Consider the following 27,776-nt stretch of genomic DNA (forward strand, 5'->3'; position numbering starts at 1 on the left):
GAGGCCACACTGTGAATTATTTCTGAGGGAGAGATAAGAAAAAAAGAACATGAGGGGGAAAATGCATGTTGTATCTATAGGCTTGTTTCTGGGCTACAAAATGCCTGCTGCGCTTTCTCTTTCCCTAGACTCCATCCCATTCTCTGCTGTACATCACACATTATTACATTTACAGTCATTCCTCCATACTGCATAAGTGTGTAGTGGTTGGGCAGTATTTGTGCTGAATTTCTAAGATTATTTAGCAAAAATATTATGTATGATATGTACATTACATTAATTAACTTCAGTATTTAGCAAGAATCACAGTTACTGTAGGATAATACAAAACTGCTGACATGGCCATGGGAAAAAATCCGGTATTGGTGTGGGTTAGGAATGGAGGTAATTACCATAGCATAGCGTATGAAAAGGAGAGTCGCAAATGACTCAAATGATTCGAGGCTGGAGCAATATTACAACATGCCGTAATGTTATCCGCACAAGCGGGCACAGCAGTTTATGACGACAGCACACACATGCGGCAGCAGCGGTACATCGAGACAGAAACACACTCACATCTCAGCATTATCACATTTTAGCCGTATTGTTTCCCGTACGTTCCATCCAACAACACCCCCCCCCCTCTCTCTCTCTCTCTCTCTCTCTCTCTCTCTCTCTCTCTCTCTCCCTCTCTCTCTCTCTGCGAGGAGGAATATCAACTGCAACTCCCCGGAAGGAAGGCGATGTCTTCGCATAGCCTGCTGCGGATGGATCAATAAGCGAAGCCCCCTCTCTTCGAATGCTCCTTTGACATACCAACGGGGGAAGCCCATCATAAATCACACATTCTTACAAAGGAATCACTCACCCGATGTTGCTCAACGCCTGCTCGAATAGTTCCGTCTGCAGAATGTTCTGAGGCGGCGTAAAAGCCTCATTAAAATGGGATAGAACGGAGCTACAAAATTGACGCAATGTATCGAACTGCATTTTCCTCCTTTTTCCTTCGTGTCTTTTATCCTCAGTATGGCCCTTTTCCTCAAACACAATACATCCACCTGCGCTGCCTCGCTCTCCGTCCGGACCCGCGTCTGTTTATCTCCAGGGACGCATTAAACGCGAAGACGCCAATCAAGTTCCATATTTCTCCTGATCTTGGTAGAAAGAGTCCTTAAATGAAAAGCAGTCGAGGCTGGAATGTACAGTCATAATGCTCCGAACTTAACCCGACAAAATATAGCGGGCTGTAGCAAGATCTATTTGCAGTGGAGGTGAGGGGGGAAGCAGCAGCGAGGCATCTTCCAGCAAAGCAAGCTTCACTTACCGGTGCATCAGGGGCAGCCTCATACTCAACTCATATTTCTCTCTGCCTATTAGAGCACGCATACAAACACACACATACATACACACACAACACGCAAGCATTCGTTCACGCACACGCTTGCCGTATCCTTCTCTTTCTCATACTCTGGACCGCGCACGCAGATACAATACATGGGCGCGCAGAGATGCTGTCGTCAGTGCTTTTGCCATATATGACTGCCAACCATCAGCTCTCATAAGTAATAAGGGAGGAGGACAAGGCATTCTACTTCCTCTGGGAGAGGGGAGAGGGGGAGAGAGTCTGAGAAAGGGGAGAGAAATAAAAGGTGGATGAAGGGATTCCAATCTAATGGGCCTGACAGAGTTTACTAACAAATCAGACTGGATGATCCTCAGTGGGAGGACAGGGGGCTTGTCTACTAACTCCAGCAGCTCATATGGGAGTTGCAGACATTAAGCAAAGGGCCATTTAACACAGAAGAAATGGCAGGTGTGAGTGAAGGCCAGCATGGATGGATGGATGCACAGCGTCTGTATAGGAAAGTTATATTCAATTTTATAAACTGGGTGGTTCGAGCCCTGAATTCTGATTGGCTGACAGCCATAGTATAGCAGACCGTGTACCACGGGTATGACAAAACATTTATTTGTACTGCTCTACTTACATTGGTAACCCAGTTTATAATAGCAATAAGGCACCTCGGGGGGTTGTGATATATGGCCAATATACCACGGCTAGGGCTGTGTCCAGGCACTCCATGTTGTATCGTGCTTATACCACACCCCCTGGCCATATACCACACCCTGTGCCTTATTGCCTAAAGATGCCTAGATGTGATTTGCACTTCTCTCTGATCAATGGTTTATATAACGATCAGAATAAACACTAAGCATACGGTTATTCTGTCATTTACACAGAGGTTCATTTGATGAATAAAAGGTGGATTTAATATAATATTAGATCACTTAAACCATAACCCACAAAACATCCAGATGTATTGTTGACATTGGTAAACAGGACTGAGGACTCACTTACGCCCTCCATGCTGCTGTACACCGTAATGCATCTCTGCAGGTGCCTCCACTAGCTTGGGTAGGAAACACCATCTCACTTCTTGACACCAATGTAATAAGTAACGGGCTGGATTTAAGCTCATGTTGGCTAGCTGTGTTTCTTTTGTCCTGCTAACTAATACAATACTAATGCGCTGAACTTGGTTGGGGCTGTGCTGGGGTATAAGGTTGGGGTTGGGGCTGGGCTGGGGTATAAAGGTTGGGGCTGGGCTGGGATATGGGGTTGGGACAGGGGCTCAGCTGGGGCTATGGTTGAGGCTGAGCCAGGGTTTGGGCTGGGTGGATAAACATGGGAAACCTTGAGAAACACAAGTAGATAATTATATTCTAATCCCAGCCTAATTATTGCTGTTTCATCAGTGTCTCCACACCCTGACTACCTCGTCGTCCTGGATGTTGGGTATCTGTGTGTTCATTTCAATGACACCTCCGAGACCAAGATAAATGTGACCCTTTCTGAAGTTATTTCATCTTATAAACATGCTGTCAGCTGGAAACCTCTTTCTCTTTCAGTGGAATAGATTCTGAGTTCATTTACACATTATTTAGATTAATGAAAGTGGTTTTTGGTGATTATGCAGTGGGAGTTCTATTTTATACATCATCACCATTGTCCCCTGAGTTCTCAGACAGGCCGTTTCCGGTTCTGTGTCGCCACTGAACTCAGTGCTGCCAAAGCCAGAATCGTTCACTGCTACCATTCTCCCTCTCTGCCATAAAGTCAATTAATATAGAGAGAGAGCCACCAAACAACACAGTGAGCTCTGAGCTCACATGCCACAGCCTGATCTAACTGGTAATCAAATACAACAACCTCAGAATTAACTAGCTGTCTTTGTTGGCTGTGAGATGCTGGGTGTGTGTGTGTGTGTGTGTGTGTGTGTGTGCGTGCATGTGTTTATTTTGCTGAATTCTGTTAAATAGTGAGAATGCTCATTGTTAAAATGCAGATTGCATCAAAGCAGCTAGTTAGTTACTACACATTGCTCCTTTAAAATCTTATAAGGTAAAGCAGTTTCAATCAATTCTACTCTGCTAGACAGGTCCCAGAGTCCTACTCCAATATCTGTTTGAATATGTCCTAAATGGCACCCTATTCCCGTTATACTGCACTATTTTTGACCAGAGGTGCACTACTTTTCACCAGAAGCAGAAACCCATCACATTTCTTAATATTTGTGACCAACAGTCAACTTGTTATGAACTTGAGTGAAGACCCAAAAGCGGTTTTAACAGAAAACAGAGTTCTTTAATGAAAATACAGGAATGGCATAAATCCTCTTCCAACGTTGTCAGCGGAACAAAAGAACGTTAGTATAGTGCAGGATTCTCCTGCCAGGCAGACTCCGACAGGACAGGACAAGGTGGAAGCAAACGAGACGACAGCTTGCTTCTGGCATCAAAAAACACAAATAAGAATCAGACACTGAAAGTAGCAGGAACAGAGAAAGAAATAGAGACCTAATCAGAGGGGGAAGAGAGAACAGGTGGGGAAAGAGAGAATGAGCTAGTTAGGGGAAATGTAGAACAGCTGAGGAATGAGAGACAGAGAAGGTAACCTAAAAAGACCAGCAGAGAGAGAGAATGAAGAGAAAGGACAGGAACAGACATAACAAGACATGACAGTACCCCCCCACTCACCTGAGCGCCTCCTGGCGCACTCGAGGAGGAAACCTGGCGGCAACGGAGGAAATCATCGATCAGCGAACGGTCCAGCACGTCCCGAGAGGGAACCCAACTCCTCTCCTCAGGACCGTACCCCTCCCAATCCACTAGGTACTGATGACCACGGCCCCGAGGCGCATGTCCAAAATCTTACGAACCCTGTAGATGGGTGCGCCCTCGACAAGGATGGGGGGAGGGACGAGCGGGGCGCGAAGAACGGGCTTAACACAGGAGACATGGAAGACCGGGTGAACGCGACGAAGATAGCGCGGGAGAAGAAGTCGCACTGCGACAGGATTAATGACCTGGGAAATACGGAACGGACCAATGAACCGCGGGGCCAACTTGCGAGAAGCTGTCTTAAGGGGAAGGTTCTGAGTGGACAGCCATACTCTCTGACCGCAACAATATCTAGGACTCTTGGTCCTACGCTTATTAGCGGCCCTCACAGTCTGCGCCCTATTACGGCAAAGTGCCGACCTGACCCCCTTCCAGGTGCGCCGCAACGCTGGACAAAAGCCTGAGCGGAGGGGACGCAGGACTCGGCGAGCTGAGATGAGAACAGCGGAGGCTGGTACCCGAGGCTACACTGAAAAGGGGATAGACCGGTAGCAGACGAGGGAAGCGAGTTGTGGGCGTACTCTGCCCAGGGAGCTGTTCTGACCAAGACGCAGGGTTACGAAAAGAAAGACTGCGTAAAATGCGACCAACAGTCTGATTGGCCCGTTCGGCTTGACCGTTAGACTGGGGATGAAAGCCGGACGAGAGACTGACGGAAGCCCCAATCAAACGGCAAAACTCCCTCCAAAATTGAGACGTGAACTGCGGACCTCTGTCGGAAACGACGTCAGACGGAAGGCCATGAATTCGGAAAACATTCTCGATAATGATCTGAGCCGTCTCCTTAGCAGAAGGGAGCTTATCGAGAGGAATGAAATGAGCCGCCTTAGAGAATCTATCGACAACCGTAAGAATAACTGTCCTCCCCGCTGATGAAGGCAGTCCGGTGACAAAATCTAAAGCGATGTGAGACCACGGTCGAGAGGGAATGGGAAGCGGTCTGAGACGGCCAGCAGGAGGAGAGTTCCCAGATTTAGTCTGCGCGCAGACCGAACAAGCGGCGACAAATCGACGCGTCACGTTCCCGAGTGGGCCACCAGAAACGCTGGCGAATGGAAGCGAGCGTACCCCGAACGCCGGGGTGGCCGGCTAACTTGGCAGAGTGGGCCCACTGAAGAACGGCCGGACAGTAGGAACGGGAACGAACAGAAGGTTCCTAGGACAAGCTCGCGGCGACGGAGTGTGAGCGAGTGCTTGCTTTACCTGCCTCTCAATTCCCCAGACAGTCAACCCGACAACACGCCCCTCAGGGAGAATCCCATCGGGGTCGGTGGAGACCTCAGAAGAACTGAAGAGACGAGATAAAGCATCAGGTTTGGTGTTTTTTGAGCCCGGACGATAAGAAATAACAAACTCGAAACGAGCGAAAAACAGAGCCCAACGAGCCTGACGCGCATTAAGTCGTTTGGCTGAACGGATGTACTCAAGGTTCCTATGGTCAGTCCAAACGACAAAAGGAACGGTCGCCCCCTCCAACCACTGTCGCCATTCGCCTAGGGCTAAGCGGATGGCGAGCAGTTCGCGTTACCAACATCATAGTTACGTTCTGACGGCGATAAGCGATGAGAGAAAAACGCGCAAGGATGGACCTTGCCGTCAGAGAGAGAGCGCTGAGAAAGAATGGCTCCCACGCCCACCTCTGACGCGTCAACCTCAACAACAAACTGTCTAGAGATGTCAGGTGTAACAAGAATAGGTGCGGATGTAAAACGATTCTTAAGAAGATCAAAAGCTCCCTGGGCGGAAACGGACCACTTAAAGCACGTCTTAACAGAAGTAAGGGCTGTGAGAGGAGCTGCCACCTGACCGAAATTACGGATGAAACGACGGTAGAAATTAGCGAAGCCCAGAAAGCGCTGCAGACGCGTGACTTAGGAACGGGCCAATCAATGACAGCCTGGACCTTAGCGGGATCCATCTTAATGCCCTCAGCGGAAATAACGGAACCGAGAAAGGGACAGAGGCGGCATGAAAAGTGCACTTCTCAGCCTTCACATAAAGACAGTTCTCCAAAAGGCGCTGGAGGACGCGTCGCACGTGCTGAACATGAATCGAGAGAGACGGTGAAAAAATCAGGATATCGTCCATGTAAACGAAAACAAAAATGTTCAGCATGTCTCTCAGGACGTCGTTAACTAGTGCCTGAAAGACAGCTGGAGCGTTAACGAGGCCGAAAGGAAGAACCCGGTATTCAAAGTGCCCTAACGGAGTGTTAAACGCCGTCTTCCACTCGTCCCCCTCCCTGATGCGCACGAGATGGTAGGCGTTACGAAGGTCCAATTTGGTGAAAAACCTGGCTCCCTGCAGGATCTCGAAGGCTGAAGACATAAGAGGAAGCGGATAACGATTCTTAACAGTTATGTCATTCAGCCCTCGATAATCCACGCATGGGCGCAGGGACCCGTCCTTCTTCTGAACAAAAAAAAACCCAGCTCCGGCGGGAGAGGAGGAGGAGACTATGGTACCGGCGTCGAGCGAAACCGACAAATAATCCTCGAGAGCCTTACGTTCGGGAGCCGACAGAGAGTATAATCTACCCCGGGGGAGTAGTTCCCGGAAGGAGATCAATACTACAGTCATACGACCGGTGTGGAGGGAGAGAAGTGGCCTTGGAACGACTGAACACCGTGCGCAGATCGTGATACTCCTCCGGCACCCCTGTCAAATCGCCAGGCTCCTCCTGTGAAGAAGAGACAGAGGAAACAGGAGGGATAGCAGACATTAAACAGGTTACATGACAAGAAACATTCCAGGATAGGATAGTATTACTAGACCAATTAATAGAAGGGTTATGGCGCACTAGCCAGGGATGACCCAAAACAACAGGTGTAAAAGGTGAACGAAAAATTAAAAAAGAAATAGTTTCGCTATGATTACCAGAGACAGTGAGGGTTAAAGGCAGCGTCTCACGCTGAATCTTGGGGAGAGAACTACCATCTAAAGCGAACAAGGCCCTGGGCTCCCCTAACTGTCTGAGAGGAATGTCATGTTCCCGAGCCCAGGTCTCGTCCATAAAACAGCCCTCCGCCCCAGAGTCTATCAAGGCACTGCAGGAAGCAGATGAACCGGGCCAGCGGAGATGGACCGGAAAGGTAGTGCGTGATCCAGAAGGAGAGGCCTGAGTAGTTGCGCTCACCAGTAGCCCTCCTCTTACTGATGAGCTCTGGCCTTTTACTGGACATGAGGTGACAAAATGACCAGCGGAGCCGCAGTAGAGACAGAGGCGATTGGTGATTCTCCGTTCCCTCTCCTTGGCCGAGATGCGAATACCCCCAGCTGCATAGGCTCAGCATCCGAGCCGGCGGAGGAGGGTGGCAGTGATGCGGCAGGTGGCAGTGATGTGGAGAGGGGAGCAACGGAGAACGTGAGCTCCTTTCCACGAGCTCGGCGACGAAGATCAAACCGTCGCTCTATGCGAATAGCGAGAGCTATTAAGGAGTCCAGACTGGAAGGAACCTCCCGGGAGAGGATCTCATCCTTAACCTCGACGTGGAGACCCTCCAGAAAACGAGCGAGCAAAGCCGGCTCGTTCCAGTCACTAGAGGCAGCGAGAGTGCGAAACTCAATAGAATAATCCGTTATGGATCTATTCCCCTGACATAGGGAAGACAGGGCCCGGGAAGCCTCCTCGCCAAAAACAGAACGGTCAAAAACCCGTATCATCTCCTCCTTAAAGTCCTGATACTGGTTAATACACTCAGCCCCGCCTCCCAGACTGCCGTGCCCCACTCACGCGCCCGTCCGGTAAGGGAGAGAAATGACGAATGCGGGCTGCGCTCCTGGAGTAAGTGTTGGGCTGGAGAGAGAACACCACATCACACTGAGTGAGGAATGAGCGGCACTCAGTGGGCTCCCCAGAGTAACACGGCGGGTTGTTGATCCTGGGCTCCGGCGACTCGGAAACCCTGGAAGTGGGCGGTGGATCGAGGTGGAGTTGGTGAACCCGTCTTGTGAGGTCGGAGACTTGGACGGCCAGGGTCTCAACGGCATGTTGAGCAGCAGACAATTCCTCCTCGTGTCTGCCTAGCATCGCTCCCTGGATCTCGACGGCGGAGTGAAAAGGGTCCGGAGCCGCTGGGTCCATTCTTGGTCTGATTCTTCTGTTATGAACTTGAGTGAAGACCCAAAAGCGGTTTTAACAGAAAACAGAGTTCTTTAATGAAAATACAGGAATGGCATAAATCCTCTTCCAACGTTGTCAGCGGAACAAAAGAACGTTAGTATAGTGCAGGATTCTCCTGCCAGGCAGACTCCGACAGGACAGGACAAGGTGGAAGCAAACGAGACGACAGCTTGCTTCTGGCATCAAAAAACACAAATAAGAATCAGACACTGAAAGTAGCAGGAACAGAGAAAGAAATAGAGACCTAATCAGAGGGGGAAGAGAGAACAGGTGGGGAAAGAGAGAATGAGCTAGTTAGGGGAAATGTAGAACAGCTGAGGAATGAGAGACAGAGAAGGTAACCTAAAAAGACCAGCAGAGAGAGAGAATGAAGAGAAAGGACAGGAACAGACATAACAAGACATGACACAACTGCCAAGTGGGCAGAATATTGTCCATATTGTTCTCTGTCAATATTGTCAATATTAATCTTTCCATTACTGTGTGTCTGGGAGTAAAAAGAGCCCAACACAAGGTCGTAATGGGAGGGAGAGGACACAGGCTTAATGAGTTGTGTCTCAAACCCCAGAGTGGCTACAGTACGGTAACGGCTTGTTTGTCCCAGTGCTAGACTAGGGGGGACGTGGCCCATCAGGTACACCTTTACAAGGTCGACAGAGGAACAGGCGCGGAGGAGGAATGGGATTGAGTGAAACACACCTCCTGTGTGTGTGTGTGTGTGTGTGTGTGTGTCTACAGTATGTGGTGTGTGGAAAGCCTCTCTGTGGAGTGAATCACCCACTGGGCCACAGTGCACTGGATAACACAGTGGGCATAGAGAAACAGAGATGAGCAGAGAGGAACAGGGAGAGTAAGGAGCATAGAGGAACAGGGAGGTGCAGAGGAAGAAGCAGAGAGGGAGAAGAGAGGAGCATAGAGGAACAGGGAGGTGCAGAGAGGGAGAAGAGAGGAACAGGGAGGTGTAGAGAGGGAGAAGAGAGGAGCATAGAGGAACAGGGAGGTGCAGAGAGGGAGAAAGAGGAACAGGGAGGTGCAGAGAGGGAGAAGAGAGGAGCATAGAGGAACAGGGAGGTGCAGAGGGAGAAGAGAGGAACAGGGAGGTGCAGAGAGGGATAAGAGAGGAACAGGGAGGTGCAGAGAGGAAGATGAGAGGAGCATAGAGAAACAGGGAGGTGCAGAGAGGAAGAAGCAGAGAGGAGCATAGAGGAGTAGGGAGGAGCAGAGAGGAGTAGGGAGGAGCAGAGAGGAGAAGAGAGGAGCAGAGAGGAGAAGAGAGGAGTAGGGAGGCACAGAGAGGAGAAGAGAGGAGCATAGAAGAGTAGGGAGGAGCAGAGAGGAGAGGAGCAGAGAGGAGTAGGGAGGAGAAGAGGAGCAGAGAAGAGTAGGGAGGAGCAGAGAGGAGAAGAGGGGAGCAGAGAGGAGTAGGGAGGAGAAGAGAGGAGCAGAGAAGAGGAGATGGGAGCAGAGAGAAGAAGAGAAGAGCAGGGTGGAGCAGGGAGAAGCCGAGAGGAGAAGAGAAAAGAGGAGTAGGGAGGAGCAGAGAAGAGGAGATGGGATCAGAGAGAAGAAGAGAAGAGCAGGGCGGAGCAGAGAGGAAAAGAGAGAGGCAGGGAGGAGCAGAGAGGAGCAGGGAGAAGCAGAAAGGAAAAGAGAGGAGCAGAGAGGAGCAGAGAGGAGCAGGGAGGAGCAGAAAGGAGGAGGGAGGAGCAGAGGAAAAGAGAGGAGCAGAGAGGAAAAGAGAGGGTCAGGGAGGAGCAGAGAGGAGCAGAGAGGAAAAGAGAGGAGCAGAGAGGAGCAGGGAGGAGCAAGGAGGACAGGAAGGAGCAAGGAGGGGTTGAGAGGAGTAAAGACGAGCGGGTAGGAGCAGCGAAGAGCAGGGAGAAGCAGATAGGATCAGAGAGACAGGATAGCAGGATAGCAGAGAGAGTGGGAAGAGGACATCTGTTCCTCCCAGGGCAGCTCACCATGACTGACCCCTGGGTTATGGAACGGTTGGAAATACCGTCCAGACCTGCCTGGGTTCAAAAAGCATTTGTTTTCCTTCAAATACAATGAGCATTTGATTGAACCTGTCTAGAGTTTCAGATTGGCAGGGTTTGCATGTTTGGGAGTATTCTGTTGGTTCCCTTTGCACCAGTCAAGTTCAATCGAGAGCAAGTAAATATTTGATAGAAAACAAATACTATTTGAACCCAGGTCTGGACTACAGAGTACAGACTCAGAATGACACAATGAGGGGACGAGAGGAACATATTTCTGCTGTATGAGATGCACTAGAAAAATGTGTGCAGGGTCTCTGTCTCTCTCTCTCTCTTTCTCTCCCTTTGTGTCAGTGGACTATGGAGAGAGGAAGGAGACACCGTGTGGTGATAAATGGAATTACAATAAATCAACTGTGACGACACAAGCAAGCCAAGGCACAGAGAAAAAGGATTCACAAGCACAGCATAGAAGTGTAATCCAACAGCCAGCTTATTTTCTTTTTCTTTATTTAAACATGTAGATCCCGATTGAGATCTATTTTGCGTACATTTTTGGAAGAAACAGTACAGTCTCCAACTCTCCCTTGTGACAACAGTGACATAATACAGCCAGGAAGTTCTTTCCCAACATCTTCCTGTACTATCTGTACCTGGCTAAAACATGCCTAGAGAACAGTAGGACAAAAAGTCTATCTAGTTATTGTGATGAGTTGCAGCCAAGGGCTTCTTCAGCATGTCTGGTTTCTGCCGCTTCAAAGGAAGACACAGTGAATGCAGTATTATAGTCATCATCAGTCAGTTCACCAGCTAGGGAATCCCTCTAGCTGAGTTTGACTTAAGGGGAAAGATGAAAGACACCAGTCATCCAGTGTGGGAGTCAGTGTGTGGGTGTGTGCTTGTACGTGTGTGAATGTGTGTTATGTGTAGTTGTGAGTGGGCAAATTTAAGTATATTTACGTGTGTGTGTGTTTGTCTGTGTCTGTGTGTTTGGGTGTGTCAATGTTGAACTTATTTTAGGTAGCGGTGTCCATGTGTCTTTCCTGCTTCATGGGCCTCATGCATACACATCTGTGTGATCAAACTGTTTACCGTTCTCAAAAAATAAGTCATTTGCCAGGAGCCATAGCTTTTATGATTTGTGTTTTACCCTACACTTTTCCCAGGCCCCGACCATCACTCCCTCCAATACAACTCCAAAAGGCATTTCAAATTAACCAACCACATGACACAGCTTGCTATAGGCAAGAGTGGGGCAAGTTTAGCAATTTTTTATTTATTTAGCACCACTATGTCAACGGAAAATATAGTATTCTTTCTAACAAAGATATCTCCATATATTTCAGGATGTTGTGTATCCCTGGAAATAATTAGAACTCATGTAAACGTAACAGTTTTGAAAACACAGCTTGTCCAAAAAGTGGTCTCTTGGCACAACTTACCCAGGTTTGGGGTCAATTCAGCATAGGGACAGGGTAAATGGAGCCACCTTGGGGTAGTGGGTGATGGTGTTCTGTGACAGTGGGTGATGGTGCTGGTAGGTCAAAGTTGAATTCATGGAATGGGGGTACGGTATATTGTACAGTGCATTCGAAAAGTATTCAGACCCCTTGACTTTTTCCACATTTTGATACGTTACAGCCTTATTATAAAATGGATTAAAATGTTTGATTGTTTCGTTAATCTACACACAATACCCCATAATGACAAAGCAAAAACAGTTTTTTAGAAATTTTGTCAAATATAGAAAAAAAATGTAAATGTGAATATCACATTTACATAACTATTCAGACCATTTACTCAGTGCTTTGTTGAAGCACCTTTGGCAGCGATTACAGCCGAGAGTTTTCTTGGGTATGACGCTACAAACTTGGCACACCTGTATTTGGGGAGTTTTTCCCATTATTCTCTGCAGATCCTCTCAAGCTCTGTCAGGTTGGACGGAGAGCATCGCTGCACAGCTATTTTCAGGTCTCTAGAGAGATGTTAGATCGGGTTCAAGTCTGGGCTCTGGCTGGGCCACTCAAGGACATTCAGAGACTTGTCCCGAAGCCACTCCTGCGTTGTCTTGGCTGTGTGTTTAGGGTCGTTGTCTTTTTGGAAGGTGAACCTTTGCCCCAGTCTGAGGTTCTGAGCGCTCTGGAGCAGGTTTTTATCAAGGGTCTCTCTGTACTTTGCTCTGGTCATCTTTCCCTCAATCCTGACTAGTCTCCCAGTCCCTGTGGCTGAAAGACATCCCCACAGCATGATGCTGCCACCACCATGCTTCATCGTAGGGATGGTAACAGCTTTTCTCCAGACGTGACGCTTGCCATTCAGGCCAGAGAATCTTGTTTCTCATTGTCTGAGAATCTTTTAGGTGCCTTTTGGAAAACTCCAAGTGGGCTGTCATATGCCTTTTACTGAGGAGTGGCTTTCGTCTTACCACTCTGGTTGTCCTTCTGTAAGGTTATCCCATCTCCTCAGAGGCACTCTGGAGTTCTATCAAAGTGACCATTGGGTTCTTGGTCATCTCCCTGGCCTAGGCCCTTCTCCCACAATTTCTTAGTTTGTGTGTAGGTTGATGATGATTTTCTTTTGTTGAATCAATTTTAGAATAAGGCTGTAAAGGAATAAAAATCTGGAAAAAGTCAAGGGGTCTGAATAGTTTATATCTTAAATGTACAGTTGAAGTCGGAAGCTTGCATACACCTTAGCCAAATACATTTAAACTCAGTTTTTCACAATTCCTGACATTTCATCAGAGTAAAAAATCCCTGTTTAAGGTCAGTTAGGATCGCCATTTTCTTTTAAGAATGTGAAATGTCAGAATAATAGTAGAGAGAATAATTTATTTCAGCTTTTATTTATTTGTGACATTTCCCAGTGGGTCAGAAGTTTACATACACTCAATTAGTATTTGGTAGCATTGCCTTTAAATTGTTTACCTAGGGTCAAATGTTCCGGGTAGCCTTCCACAAGCTTCCCACAATAAGTTGGGTGAATTTTTGGCCCATTCCTCCGGCAGAGCTGGTGTAACTGAGTCAGGTTTGTAGGCCTCCTTGCTCGCACACGCTTTTTCAGTTCTGCACACAAATTTTCTAAGGGTTTGAGGTCAGGGCTTTGTGATGGCCACTCCAATACCTTGACTTTGTTGTCCTTAAGCCATTTTGCCACAACTTTGGAAGTATGCTTGGGGTCATTGTCCATTTGGAACACCCATTTGTGACCAAGCTTTAACTTCCTGACTGACGTCTTGAGATGTTGCTTCAATATATCCACATAATTTTCCTACCTCATGATGCCATTGATTTTTTTGAAGTGCACCAGTCCCTCCTGCAGCAAAGCACACACAACATGATGCTGCCACCCCCGTGCTTCACAGTTGGGATGTTATTCTTCGGATTGCAAGCCTCGCCCTTTTTCCTCCAAACATAACGACGGTGATTATGGCCAAACAGTTCTATTTTTGTTTCATCAGACCAGAGGACATTTCTCCAAAAAGTACGATCTTTGTCCCCATGTGCAGTTGCAAACCGTAATCTGGCTTTTTGATGGCGGTTTTGGAGCAGTGGCTCCTTGCTGAGCGGCCTTTCAGGTTATGTCGATATAGACTCATTTTACTGGATACTTTTGTACCTTTTCCTCCAGCATCTTCACAAGGTCCTTTTCTGTTGTTCTGGGATTTTTATCACTTTTCGCACCAAAGTACATTCATCTCTAGGAGACAAAATGCATCTCCTTCCTGAGTAGTATGATGGCTGCATAGTCCCATGGTGTTTATACGTGCGCACTATTGTTTGTACAGATGGATGTGGTACCTTCAGGCATTTGGAAATTGCTTCCAAGGATGAACCAGACTTGTGGAGGTCTACAATTTTTGGCTGATTTCTTTTGATTTTCCCATGATGTCAAACAAAGAGGCACTGAGTTTGAAGGTAGGCCTTGAAATACATCCACAGGTACACCTCCAATTGACTCAAATTATGTCAATTAGCCTATCAGAAGCTTCTAAAGCCATGACATCATTTTCTGGAATTTTCCAAGCTGGCGCAGTCAACTTAGTGTATGTACATTTCTGACCCACTGGAATTGTGATACGGTGAATTGTGAAATAATCTGTCTGTAAACAATTGTTGGAAAAATTAATTGTGTCATGCACAAAGTAGATGTCCTAACCGACTTGCCAAAACTATAGTTTGTTAACAAGAACTGTGTGGAGTGGTTGAAAAAACGAGTTTTAATGACCTAAGTGTATGTAAACTTCTGACTTCAACTGTGGATGCCTCTGTTCAATATCACTTACCCTTCCATTTCTTGATGAGTTGGTCTAGGACAGGGATGTTGTTTCGATGTGCCAATTCACAGACAAGTTCTCTGCATTTGAGGATACTAAGCCCATGAAACTGGTCCTCAAGATGTTTGATATGTTTAGCAAGCTCAGATTCCATGTCATCAGATAAGGTCTTGTGTGTTTCTGTTACTCATCATTGCCTCTGGTACAGGTACATTTTCATGTTTCTTTTGTCTGTGTTCCTATTCAGTGTCATTTTTCATCCCTTGCTGCTGCTCAAATGGACTTCTTCCTTTATCTCACTTCCTTGGCTGCTCTTTCAAGAACTTTAAGGGGGGGGGCTATACCCCTGCTTGTTTTACTTTTGTGTACACAGGACATGATGGTGTCTGCTCTGTAACAATAACAATACACTCCTGAGTTCATACTGTAGGCATGACACATTGCAAAAATACTGTGTACTGTATATTATGCTTAAAACTGACTAAATATAATAATAATTTGTATGGAGGCCATTGGTTTAACTTGCCCCATGGCCATTGGCTTAACTTACCCCAAAAAGGCAAACATTTTGACAATATTAGCCTGCACAGCTAGAAGGATGCACTTTCATGCTCGGTTTAGGACCACATATTGTAGCTTATAGAGACCCAACTGACGTATAAAACCATCTTAAAACTATCTTCTTTGGTTTAGCTGCAAGCATCGTGAAACCTATAACACAATAAATTCATTTGACTTTGTGAAAATCTGTTTTTTTACCTAACTTCCTTATCAATTTTTCATGTGGTTTCTTCCTTCACAGACTCCATGAAATGATGACCTCATACTAAATATTTGGTCACATTATTAATTTTGTGTATGGTTTCCTAGAAACAAGGGGTGGCTCAACTTACCCCACTCTCCCCTAACAGGTTTCACATTCAACAGACAGTGTTCCTCCACCATAACGATCAAAAATGTCAAAACCAGCTCAAATCCCTGGGGAATTGTTCAAATATGTTTAACACACACAACCTTCCACACAGACACTGGACTCACCTGTCTATGTCCTGTCCTTGACCTGAGTGCCTCAGCCCTGAGCCGTTGTTGAGGGAGCCTTGTCTGGGGAGTCCGGGAGGTCTGCTTCTATCTGCTGATATGTCCCCTGGGGGCCCCTGGTAGAGGAGATCCTGCTGCAGTTTGGCCTTCTTCTCCTGGGGGGCCTCCTCGTGACGTCGACCCCTGGGGCCCTCAGACCCGCCCCGTGGCCCTGCGGCGCTGCTGTAGAACCACGCCCCCGACTTGGTTAGGATTTCTTGTTGTTTTCGGCACAAGTTGCATACCCACATAACCTGTACATAGAGGACAGAGGGGGTTAGATATCTGCAGTGGTGGGGATGGTGGTGGTGGTGGGCTTACAGCAATGAACTACAATGAAAGGAGTCATGGAATGGATCAACCCCTAGAGGAGACGTGCCAAGTATCATTCAAAAAGGATACTTGGACCTGCTAGATGTTGTAGGAAACACTGTAAATATACAGATGAGGATATGAATGATTTGATAATATTGCATACACATACAGTAGCCTTAGGGCAAATTAGGATTGTATGTAGCACCACATCTAATCGAGGACATGATGTTGAGTTCACTGGACAGTCAGTGAGTATGATGAGGAATCTGAAGTTCATATGATCTACATCCCCCTACATTCTCAGGAAAAAGGATTCCAAAAGTGTTATTTGTCCGTCCCCACAGGAGGACTATTTTTGCTTCCATGTAGAACCTTCTGTGGAAAACGGTTCTCAAACGGTTCTCCTATGGGGACAGCCAAAGAACCCATTAAGGCTCTAGATGGCGCCTTTTTCTCTAAGAATGTACATAATTACACCACTTGCTTATATGGGGTACCAGCCACAGAAATGAAATCACTAGACTGGGTATCCCCATTCAAGTCAATGGGTTGGCAGTGAGTGGTTACAGAGTCATTGATTGGTGATTTTATTTCTATGGTACTAACTTTGTGGTGCACAATACTGTAAGTAACTGAATCTAAATAGGAAGCTAGCTGCAGCCATACTGTTTAATACAGATGTGTGTGTATAGCAGACGGATGGAGAGAGACTGTGTTCAGCAGCTCTACAGAGAAAGTAGCACTAACTGTGGTCTGCAGCCCCCTCCCTCCACATTAGCCTCATAAATCCAGGAGCCGACAAAAGCCCTGATCACTCCACCTCAGACGCAGCACAGCCTCCCTCAAAGCCCTGGTCTGCTTCGCAAATGGCACCCTATTCCCTACGTAGTGCACTATGGGCCCTGATCAAAAAGTAGTGCACCATATTTAGCATAGGGTGCCATTTTGGATGCAACCTGATCACTCCGCCTCAGATGCAGCTCATCCAGCCTCACAACCGCCCACCCTAGTCTGGAGGAGGAGCGATGCCTAGTGGAAAGGAAGAAATGGGCAGCTGCCTGGCGCCTCTCTCTCAGGGCATCGGGGTCCATGAGGAACTCAGGCTGATGGCCAGTGACTGACAGACTGACTGACAGCAGTGATGTACAGTAGACAGGCAGGCAGCTGCACTCAACCCAGCAGTAGTGTCCTCCAGTCGCTAGTTATAGCCTGACTCTGGCCCTGGTCCTATAGTCAGAGCATTGAGCTGACTCAGTACTGGAGTGCATTACTGTGAATACTATAGTCTGGGCTGGGCTTACACAGCACACTACACAACCCTCCACTGACTTAGTGGCTGGCTGGCTAACTGGTTGGCTAACTGGCTGGGGGTCATATGCCTAGTTAAATAAAGTTTTTATTTTATTTTTATAAATCATATTCGGAAGTCATGACCAATGAGAGGTTGTCTCCTTACCACCCCAGACAATCAGATGTCTGAACCACTGGGGTGGTGGCTACACTCTACTTCCATACTGCACATACACACAACCTCCATACCAGTCACAAGCATGCGCACGCACACGTTACAACGCTACCTCCACACCAGGTCCCACATCCTGTTCATTACTCCAATCTCCTTCTCTGCTTAAAACTTCTTAGGGATTAGCCCCCTTTTTTTCAATGTTCGCCTAAAATGACATACCCAAATCTAACTGCCTGTAGCTCAGGCCCTGAAGCAAGGATATGCATATTCTTGGTACCATTTGAAGGGAAACACTTTGAAGTTCGTGGAAATGTGAATTGAATGTAGGAGAATATAACACAAGAGATCTGGTAGAACAAAATACAAAGAAAAAAAACATGTTTTTTTTCTACCACCATCTTTGAAATGCAACCATCTGTAAATAGCCCATCCAACCAAGATGCCTACCTCATCCCCATGTTTTTTTTCTGCTCTTTTGCACACCAGTATTTCTACTTGCACAGCCTCATCCCTCAGAAGTTTTTTAACATAGCCCAGTTCTTTCCCAGATAGAGAGAGCCTTGTACATCAGCCAGCATGGCACGACGTGACCTACTTATTTACTGTTCACAAGTGCAATTTACATAGAGTCAGTTCTCCAATCTGCCAACAATAATGAACCACATTCTGAGCTTCAGACTGTACATGCAGTGGGCTCTTTTATTTCATCAGCACATACCTAATAGTACATTAGTATTCCAAAACAGAACAGGAAGACATACACACACAGGCCAAATGAATACTGAGCAGGGCATGCTAAGCCTAGCTCCGCCTCACACAGCGTTCCTATACAGGACTATATGGTGTAGCATCTGGTCTGTACCCAAACATAACCTGGATGACTAATGCACTAAAAAGTGAAAATGGTGAAAAATATAAGCAGTGGTTGATCACAGTAGAGATGATTCAATGATAAGGTTTTAGGTCGAAGCCATACTCCTTAGTCACATAGAAGTGGTGTCAGCACACACACACACTCACACAGCATGTGCGCTCTAACAGTTCGTCCAGTGATGCAGCAGAGAGCGTCAGTTTGGCCCACTCTGACAGACTACTGTTAGAATCTGTAATAGTCACTAAACCAAACACACATACATACAAACACACACATACACACACGCACACAGGTCAAGCAGCTGTACTGATTGCCAGAGGTGTGTTCACTGCAGCCAGACTGCAGTCCCTCCTCCCTCCTTCCCCACTGCCTAACTCTTCACGGCTGAGTGCAGTCAGGGGGATGGGTGTGGGGGAGGAAGGGGAGAGGAAGGGACAGCCCCCCCCAGGCTGGGCCATTTCTCCCTGTGTTTGCACATTTCATAGTCATTGAACCTGCACCCAAATATAGAACATTAAAAAACCTATTGCTCCAAACATAGGGGAGGAATAGAAATGGTATATGTAGCCCACTAAATGTCCCAGCAAACAAGGGACGTCCTGAGGACATTCGGCGACGTTCCCATTAGGTCCCTTAAAGGTTTTGGTGCGACATTATCGCACTGGCGTTCTGAGAACGTTCTAAGAAAGTCCCACTTCAGTTTGCATACCGACACAATCGCCATTGCACTGCACACTGCTCTATCCCATCTGGACATAAAGAATACCTATGTAAGAAGGGTGTGTGCTCAGCCCTCTCCTGTACTCCCTGTTCAGCCACGAATGCATGGCCATGCACGCCTCCAACTCAATCATCAAGTTTGTAGACGACACAACAGTAGTGGGCTTGATCACCAACAACGACGAGACAGCCTACAGGGAGGAGGTGAGGGCACTAGAGTGTGGTGTCAGGACAACAACCTCTCACTCAACGTCAACAAAATAAAGGATATGATGTTGGACTTCAGTAAACAGCAGAGGGAGCACCCCCCTATCCACATCGAAGGGACAGCAGTGGAGAAGGTGGAAAGTTTTAAGTTCCTCGGCGTACACATCACCGACAAACTGAAATGGTCCACCCACACAGACAGTGTGGTGAAGAAGGTGCAACAGCGCCTGTTCAACCTCAGGAGGCTGAAGAAATTTGGCTTGTCACCCAAATCCCTGATAAACTTTTACAGGTGCACAATCGAGAGCATCCTGTCGGGCTGTATCACCGCCTGGTACGGCATCTGCACCGACCTCAACCGCAAGGCTCTCCAGAGGGTGGTGTGGTCTGCACAACGGGTGGTGTGGTCTGCACAACGGTTTCATCACCCGGGGCAAACTACCTGCCCTCCAGTACACCTACAGCACCCAATGTCACAGGAAGGCCAAAAAGATCATCAAGGACAACAACCACCCACAGAAGGCGAGGTCAGTACAGGTGCATCAAAGCTGGGACCAAGAGATTGAGAAACAGCTTCTATCTCAATGCCATCAGACTGCTAAACAGCAATCACTAACTCAGAGAGGCTGCTGACTACATTGAGACCCAATCACTGGACACTTTAAAAATGGATCACTAGTCACTATAAACAATGCCTCTCTAAATAATGGCACTTTAATAAAGATCACTAGTTACTTTAAATAATGTCTCTCTAAATAATGCCACTTTAATAATGTTACATATCTTACATTACTCATATCACATGTACAGTGCCTTGCGAAAGTATTCGGCCCCCTTGAACTTTACGACCTTTTGCCACATTTCTGGCTTCAAACATAAAGATATAAAACTGTATTTTTTTGTGAAGAATCAACAACAAGTGGGACACAATCATGAAGTGGAACGACATTTATTGGATATTTCAAACTTTTTTAACAAATCAAAAACTGAAAAATTGGGCGTGCAAAATTATTCAGCACCCTTAAGTTAATACTTTGTAGCGCCACCTTTTGCTGCGATTACAGCTGTAAGTCGCTTGGGGTATGTCTCTATCAGTTTTGCACATCGAGAGACTGACATTTTTTCCCATTCCTCCTTTCGAGCTCAGTGAGGTTGGATGGAGAGCATTTGTGAACAGCAGTTTTCAGTTCTTTCCACAGATTCTCGATTGGATTCAGGTCTGGACTTTGACTTGGCCATTCTAACACCTGGATATATTTATTTTTGAACCATTCCATTGTAGATTTTGCTTTATGTTTTGGATCATTGTCTTGTTGGAAGACAAATCTCCGTCCCAGTCTCAGGTCTTTTGCAGACTCCATCAGGTTTTCTTCCAGAATGGTCCTGTATTTGGCTCCATCCATCTTCCCATCAATTTTAACCATCTTCCCTGTCCCTGCTGAAGAAAAGCAGGCCCAAACCATGATGCTGCCACCACCATGTTTGACAGTGGGTATGGTGTGTTCAGGGTGATGAGCTGTGTTGCTTTTACGCCAAACATAACGTTTTGCATTGTTGCCAAAAAGTTCGATTTTGGTTTCATCTGACCAGAGCACCTTCTTCCACATGTTTGGTGTGTCTCCCAGGTGGCTTGTGGCAAACTTTAAACATTTCTTATGGATATCTTTAAGAAATGGCTTTCTTCTTGCCACTCTTCCATAAAGGCCAGATTTGTGCAATATACGACTGATTGTTGTCCTATGGACAGAGTCTCCCACCTCAGCTGTAGATCTCTGCAGTTCATCCAGAGTGATCATGGGCCTCTTGGCTGCATCTCTGATCAGTCTTCTCCTTGTATGAGCTGAAAGTTTAGAGGGACGGCCAGGTCTTGGTAGATTTGCAGTGGACTGATACTCCTTCCATTTCAATATTATCGCTTGCACAGTGCTCCTTGGGATGTTTAAAGCTTGGGAAATCTTTTTGTATCCAAATCCGGCTTTAAACTTCTTCACAACAGTATCTCGGACCTGCCTGGTGTGTTCCTTGTTCTTCATGATGCTCTCTGCACTTTTAACGGACCTCTGAGACTATCACAGTGCAGGTGCATTTCTACGGAGACTTGATTACACACAGGTGGATTGTATTTATCATCATTAGTCATTTAGGTCAGCATTGGATCATTCAGAGATCCTCACTGAACTTCTGGAGAGAGTTTGCTGCACTGAAAGTAAAGGGGCTGAATAATTTTGCACGCCCAATTTTTCAGTTTTTGATTTGTTAAAAAAGTTTGAATTATCCAATAAATGTCGTTCCACTTCATGATTGTGTCCCACTTGTTGTTGATTCTTCACAAAAAAATACAGTTTTATATCTTTATGTTTGAAGCCTGAAATGTGGCAAAAGGTCGCAAAGTTCAAGGGGGCCGAATACTTTCGCAAGGCACTGTATATACTGTATATTATACCATCTACTGCACCTTGCCTATGCCGCTTGGCCATCGCTCATCCATATACTTATATGTACATATTCTCATTCATCCCTTTAGATTTGTGTGTATTAGGTAGTTGTTGGGGAATTGTCAGATTACTTGTTAGATTTGTTGGTATTAGGTAGTTATTGGGAATTGTTAGATTACTTGTTAGATATTACTGCACTGTTGGAACTAGAAGCACAAGTATTTCACTACGCTCACATTAACATCTGCTAACCATGTGTATGTGACCAATAAAAAAAGATTTTGATTTGAAGTGATACACTGTTCAGCTAAAATAGTGTAAAAATCTTTACTCAGCGAGATACCTAGTCAGTTGCACAACTGCATGCCTTCAACCGAAATGTGTCCTCTGAAACAGAGAGGTGTGAAGGGGCTGCCTTAAATGACGTACGGGGGGCAGTTGTGCTCCTCAGTTTTGCTCAAGAGCAGAACTGCAGATTTTTCCATTTTACCAGTTTGGCGATTCAAACCAGCGACCTTTCGGTTACTGATGTGTGCTGGAGCCCCATGTGTGCTGTAGCATAGGTACTGTATGCTACTGATCTACTGTATTAGGTTACGATGGGTACCATCAAGCTGTTTAGATTGATATGTTATTTGTTATCTAACGTTTTTTCATTTAAACTGAAGGTGGGTTCATACATCCTTATCATCTTTCGCATTTGCATTTGGTCCCATACAAAAATATTACACTCCATATTTTATTCCATCTATTTACTCCATCTAATCCATCTGGACTTGAATCAATAACTTCTATCTAAGATGAGCATGCCTAGCGTTCAGACAACCTCGTGTGTTGCAAATCTCTACAGCCAAACACTGCTATAGCCTATTTCAAGGGCGGTGTCGTGGTGGTGCTTTCGATGACCAATCTAGTGTATGTTCATCACTTTCTAAGAGACAATTTACAGCATTGACTGAAAGTCCTTTAAGATAGAGAGCAGCCTTCAGCTATCCCAGTTTGTGCTGAGCTTTGTTTAGCTGTCAAGCCTGTGGTGCTACACTACATCAAAGTAAAATGAACAGGGGAGGGAGGAGACAATCGCCTCTTTCTGATACATATGTTCCAGTAGCCAATAATCAGTCAATGAGCTCTCTCTTGAGGCCAAGAAGCAGCACTACACCACAACAGCATCCTACCAAAACAGTTGAGGGGAGCATGATATTATGAAACTTCAAAGCTAAAGGACAATGAAAATACCATGGTGACCATTTTTAACTATTAAGAGAATTGCAACCATTGTTGCATTACTTGAGTCCAAATAGTGACTGTTCTTTCGGAGAGACAAAAACACATACTTGGTATCATATCCTTCAGACTAAATGCATTCCCAACCATCGAATGTTACTGTATCTTGTTCATAGCATTCAGAGAACAAAAATATCACGTACTATAAAGAGATGTGCGTCATAGTAAAATATTAATGTGATGGTGAATAGACTGTCATCCGTATCATATTGCCTGTTTCCCTCCCAGTCTCACCTGGCCTGAACTTAACTGAGCTCATTAAAAACTCATAGTTTAAGGGAACATGTCTGGGGAACATATTGGCTTTGAAACTGAGTTTGCACTTGAGTCGACTGTGTCTGAAACATACAGAACCTAATCCATCATTCGGCACTCCTTTTTCTCCATGCAACACACGTTTTTATGTGTGTAATTAAAAACGTGTGATAAACGATATATAACCTATATAATTTAAGATGAATTATACCACATTCCTCTAAATGTGTGTGTGTAAAGATCTCAAAAAGACAGAGGGAAACATGTATTAAAGTATGATTCATGAAACCGTGTAGCCTAAATAGAGGTGAAAGAAGAGCCGACTCTCACATGCTCAAACACTGTCTGGCACGTGGTGCATTACATTTGAATGAGGTTCTAAATTTAGTGTGTCGGGCGCGCGGTAATAATAATAGACTTGATGCATAAATGTATGCCCCGTTATTTTTACCGAAGTTCAGAAAGACTTGAGAGAGAAAGATGAGAGCGACTTGAGAAATGGAGAGACTGGATTCACACAGAGAGATGGCAGATGTCTTTCACAGACCCCCCCCCCCCACCCTAAAGCCCTGTGACATTATTTACAAAGCCAAAGTCTATTTTTGGTATTACTTAAGCATTTGGCATGCAAAGTCGGCTTATCAAAGCGCTGTTCACTGTTTCACATACATTTTAGAAAATACCATATATATTCAGAATTTCAGAGAACATGATGTAATGAGAACTTTCACCGAAAATGAGCACTACATAGCCTAAAACATCCATATAAACGTGTTCAGACTACCAGACTATAACAAGGTGTTTATAACATGTAGGCATTCATAATAGCATATAATTCATTCATCATTGGTCATGTTATCATCTACATTAAAATACTGTGACTACTTATGCAAACAGTTCACAACAGTCTCTAGCCTACATGTGCATTGTAAATGCAGTATCCAAACGGCTGATTGTGAGCCCAGCGTATTGAATGACTTGCAGCCAAGACAATCCATTTTACATTTATCTTACCCATGGTAACGACGGGAAGAACCGTGTCCGTGCAGGAAAAACAATGTATGTAATCCTAATTTGGTGGAAATGTTACGGGGCAGCGTGCAGTAAAATCAGGAGGAGATAGACTGAGGCGCCGACCTTCAACACCGTTCAGCACCGCGGACAGTACCTAGTCGGACAACAGGCAGGCAGCTAGCTCTGCTCAATGTAGCCCGCGTGAAGGTTACGCGATGCTAATAATGTATGTGATTTGCCCAGGCTGCAAATAATACCACCCAGTCAGACAGTCTTAAATTCAAACCATAATTATTTTCTAAACAGATTATTTACAGAAAATAACAAAATACATGTCAGCCACGATGTCAAATAGAAAACGATACAGCCCCTTCATAAATGCAGTAAAGGATTCCAAATTTGAAACGCGGCACACAAAAAAACAAGCATACAGAAGCAGCTTCGTGGGAGGAAAGATGTGCAAGAGTGAGCAATCATGTTTTACCGCCGCTGTATTAGACCTACTAGTTAAGTCTTCATTACTAATAGATGCGGGTGTGAGTCTCCCGCTACCGAGGATTATTCGAGCTCATTATAAATGCAGCGCGTCCCCCCGTGGTGCTGGGCGGCCCAACTGTGCTCAAAGAATCCAGTGTGTGCCCTTACACGCCCGTGACGCTCAGGGACTCACCAAGCTAATTCGGATGCGCCACAACAACGTGTTCTTCTAAATTCACTGGAATATTAGGCTATTTTTACTTTGATGAGTCCAGAAAGATCCAATAAGTGTGAGTTCTGTTCGTTTGCAGCAGAGTGAATGAAAGCTGAGAGCCAAGAGCACCACAGCACATGTGATGTCCTCAAAAGTCACGTTAATCACGAATGACTTGGTCTCAGAAGACTTGATTCCTGAGGCATTTTTTAGCAACATCAGAGGAATTGAAATGTTGAACAGTCCTACTCTAAGGACTGAAGAGGGTGAGGGATTCTGGGGGTTCAAAAACTGTACATAGTGCACTGTATGTCTTTCAAAGGCTCCATCTATATCTCTAAAATCCTTCCTGGTGTAAGTTTTGTCTACTGTGTAGCAGCTGAGCCGAGACTATACTGACCTGTGGTTACATATAAAGGCCCTCAGTACTGTCCTATCAGACTGGATGTCCTTCACCTCTTTACTGTAGGCTAATATCAAGCAAAGATATATAACAACAGATCATATTTTATTGTCATAACCATGAGTCTGATAGGCTATACTAGACTAAATAAGAAAATAAATCATCCCGGGGCTCAGTTTAATGTAGCTCAAATCCATCTCAAACCTTCACTCCTGCTTCTTCTCCTGACTCTCTGTGAAACTCTCAGCAGCAAGTCTGTCCTATCGTATTCCAGTGTCCAACAGCTCTGTTAGAGGCCCCAGACACTGAAGCGTGTAAATATTGATGCCGTTTCACAGAACAAGAGATCTCTCATCACGGCTGCCACTGGTTGTGGGAAGGAAAGAGAATACTGATGGAAAAAGGACCGATTTCACCACCACCACAAGCACCTCTTTGACTGACATACAAGCTTTCAGACGTGACAAGCTACTGCAGGTGGTTGGGCTGACCAAAACATGCCCAACTGAGCTATATAGTCTTAGTTATTAAACTTGCAAAAACATGACATCTATTCTTATTATGAGACTCTGAAAAGTGTTGTGTGTGAGTCTGTGTGCACGCGGCGTGTGTGTGTAAACATGAAAGGGCTTTATTGTGTCCAACATGTGTAAGGCTCTTGTCAAAAGTAGTTCACTATATAGGGAATAGGGTGCCATTTGAGACATCCTTTAGGTCCATGGGCCCTGCCCTCAGAGGCCCTGCCCTCAGAGGTCCAGCAGTCGGGCCCCAGTGACATCACCCTCCTTGGGTTGAAAAACTATCTGGTCACCCAGCCCTGTCTGGGAACCAAACCCCTGGATCAGCTGGCCCTGAGGGCTCCGTGAGGGCTTGGAGCCCTGCAACTAGATACAGGGGAGGCAGTGTCTGTGTAAACAATGTCCCTCTGGCTGAGACAGCAGCACATCTACTGAATGTATGTACACCTCCACCTCCACCATCCATCTATCTCCATCTCCATTCCTCTACTGCACCTCCTCCACGTCCAGACTAGTAATAACAACTGTTTTCATTTCAAATACTTTAGCTGCATGTGCCATTTGGGATGCAACCAATGTATTTTCATGGCCAAGAAGACAGATTGCGACAATACCAGGCTAACAGTGGGCAGGGCAGCAGTGGGCCTATCCTCCTATCCTTTGATCTGATCCCAGGGCAGATCTGCCAACACTCCCGCTACTCAACACACTGTCCCAACCCTACTGCTGCTGCTGCCTCCTGCCAGCCCACAGCCACGACTCAACACCATCCGTAGGCTACAACTCCGGAGGAAACCCATCCTCCACCCATAATCAGTCAACAACAAAGACAGTGGAGGTGTCCAGTGGAGGTGGACTCTCATCTCAGTCATAGCTGTTAAGGGGAAACTTTGACAGGGATTTGGTACAAACTTTGCATTGAAAATGGAACAAAGATACCGAAATATATTTTCTGACATATACTTTATATGTTCCATTTTGGTCTGGCCTTCAACATGATATGATTGACTCACAGATGTGATTGGTCAAAAATCATGTGCTCAGGGTACTGTATGTGTATATTACAGTCTGCGAAGCATCTCATGGGGGTGAAGGAGTGATGCTTCCATTCAGACTTTTCTTAGTCGAGATGCGAAAAAGGTTGGAAAAGTATTTGCTAACCACTTTGTCCTCCTGTTGCAATTCCGCGAGAGCAGGAATGCAGCAGACAGAGATAGAGGGAGTGGAAGACAGGGACAGAGAGAGAGGGAGTGGAAGACAGGGACAGAGATAGAGGGAGTGGAAGACAGGGACAGAGAGAGAGGGAGTGGAAGACAGGACCGGAGAGAAAGATTGTGAGTGACATTAATACACTTTGACACATCGCATTCCGACAGTGAGGGTATTGGATGGCACCAAGCATAAACCCTCAGTCACATAATAATAAATCAAGGCTTACTCTGTAGGAGGATTTCACAACAAGGTTAGTTAGTTAGACAGTGGAGCAGCATGGTAATACACAGCAGACATGAGATTTAGGGCTGTTGTGAGATGCCAGGGGAGAAGCTCCCCCCAGTGGTAAAGAAAGAGATTTCCATTTGACATAATTAGGAGACCCTCTTATTCAGAGCAACTGCGGTTAACTGCCTTGCTCAAGGGCACATCAACTCTGGGATTCAAACCAGCAGCCTTTCGACTACTGGCCCAACACTTAAAAAAAAAAAAAATGTCACCCCTTTTTTCTCCCCAATGTTGTGGTATCCAATTGGTAGTAGTTAGTCTTGTCTCATCGCTGCAACTCCCGCATGGACTCGGGAGAGGAGAAGGTCGAGAGCTATGCGTCCTCCGAAACACAACCCAACCAAGCCACACTGCTTCTTGACACAATGGCCTTCCAACTCGGAAGCCAGCCGCACCAATGTGTCGGGAGGAAACACCGTACACTTGGCGACCGTGTCAGCATGCACTGCGCCCGGCCCGCCACAAGAGTCGCT

General features: G+C 46.0%; 1 protein-coding gene across 9 annotated transcripts in view; it reads right to left on the minus strand.

Annotated features, from left to right (window-relative positions):
- The window catches only part of rims2a (regulating synaptic membrane exocytosis 2a), a 175,901-nt gene extending 151,557 nt beyond the window's left edge, over positions 1 to 24,344 (minus strand). For 4 of the 9 annotated variants that reach the window (XM_064948077.1, XM_064948076.1, XM_064948075.1 and 1 more), the window contains exons 1-2: positions 24,192 to 24,344; positions 15,581 to 15,873 (exon numbers count right to left, since the gene is read on the minus strand). In XM_064948077.1, coding sequence (XP_064804149.1) covers positions 15,581 to 15,870 — 290 coding nt within the window. In that variant the 5' untranslated portion in view covers positions 15,871 to 15,873; positions 24,192 to 24,344. Of the gene's footprint in view, positions 1 to 850; positions 1,384 to 15,580; positions 15,874 to 24,191 lie in introns of those variants that run through there. The other 5 variants (XM_064948088.1, XM_064948078.1, XM_064948079.1 and 2 more) reach the window with 4 other exon arrangements.
- Positions 24,345 to 27,776: the final 3,432 nt, after the last annotated feature.

Source organism: Oncorhynchus masou, chromosome 30, assembly GCF_036934945.1.
Source record: "Oncorhynchus masou masou isolate Uvic2021 chromosome 30, UVic_Omas_1.1, whole genome shotgun sequence".
NCBI classification, from domain to species: Eukaryota; Metazoa; Chordata; class Actinopteri; order Salmoniformes; family Salmonidae; genus Oncorhynchus; species Oncorhynchus masou.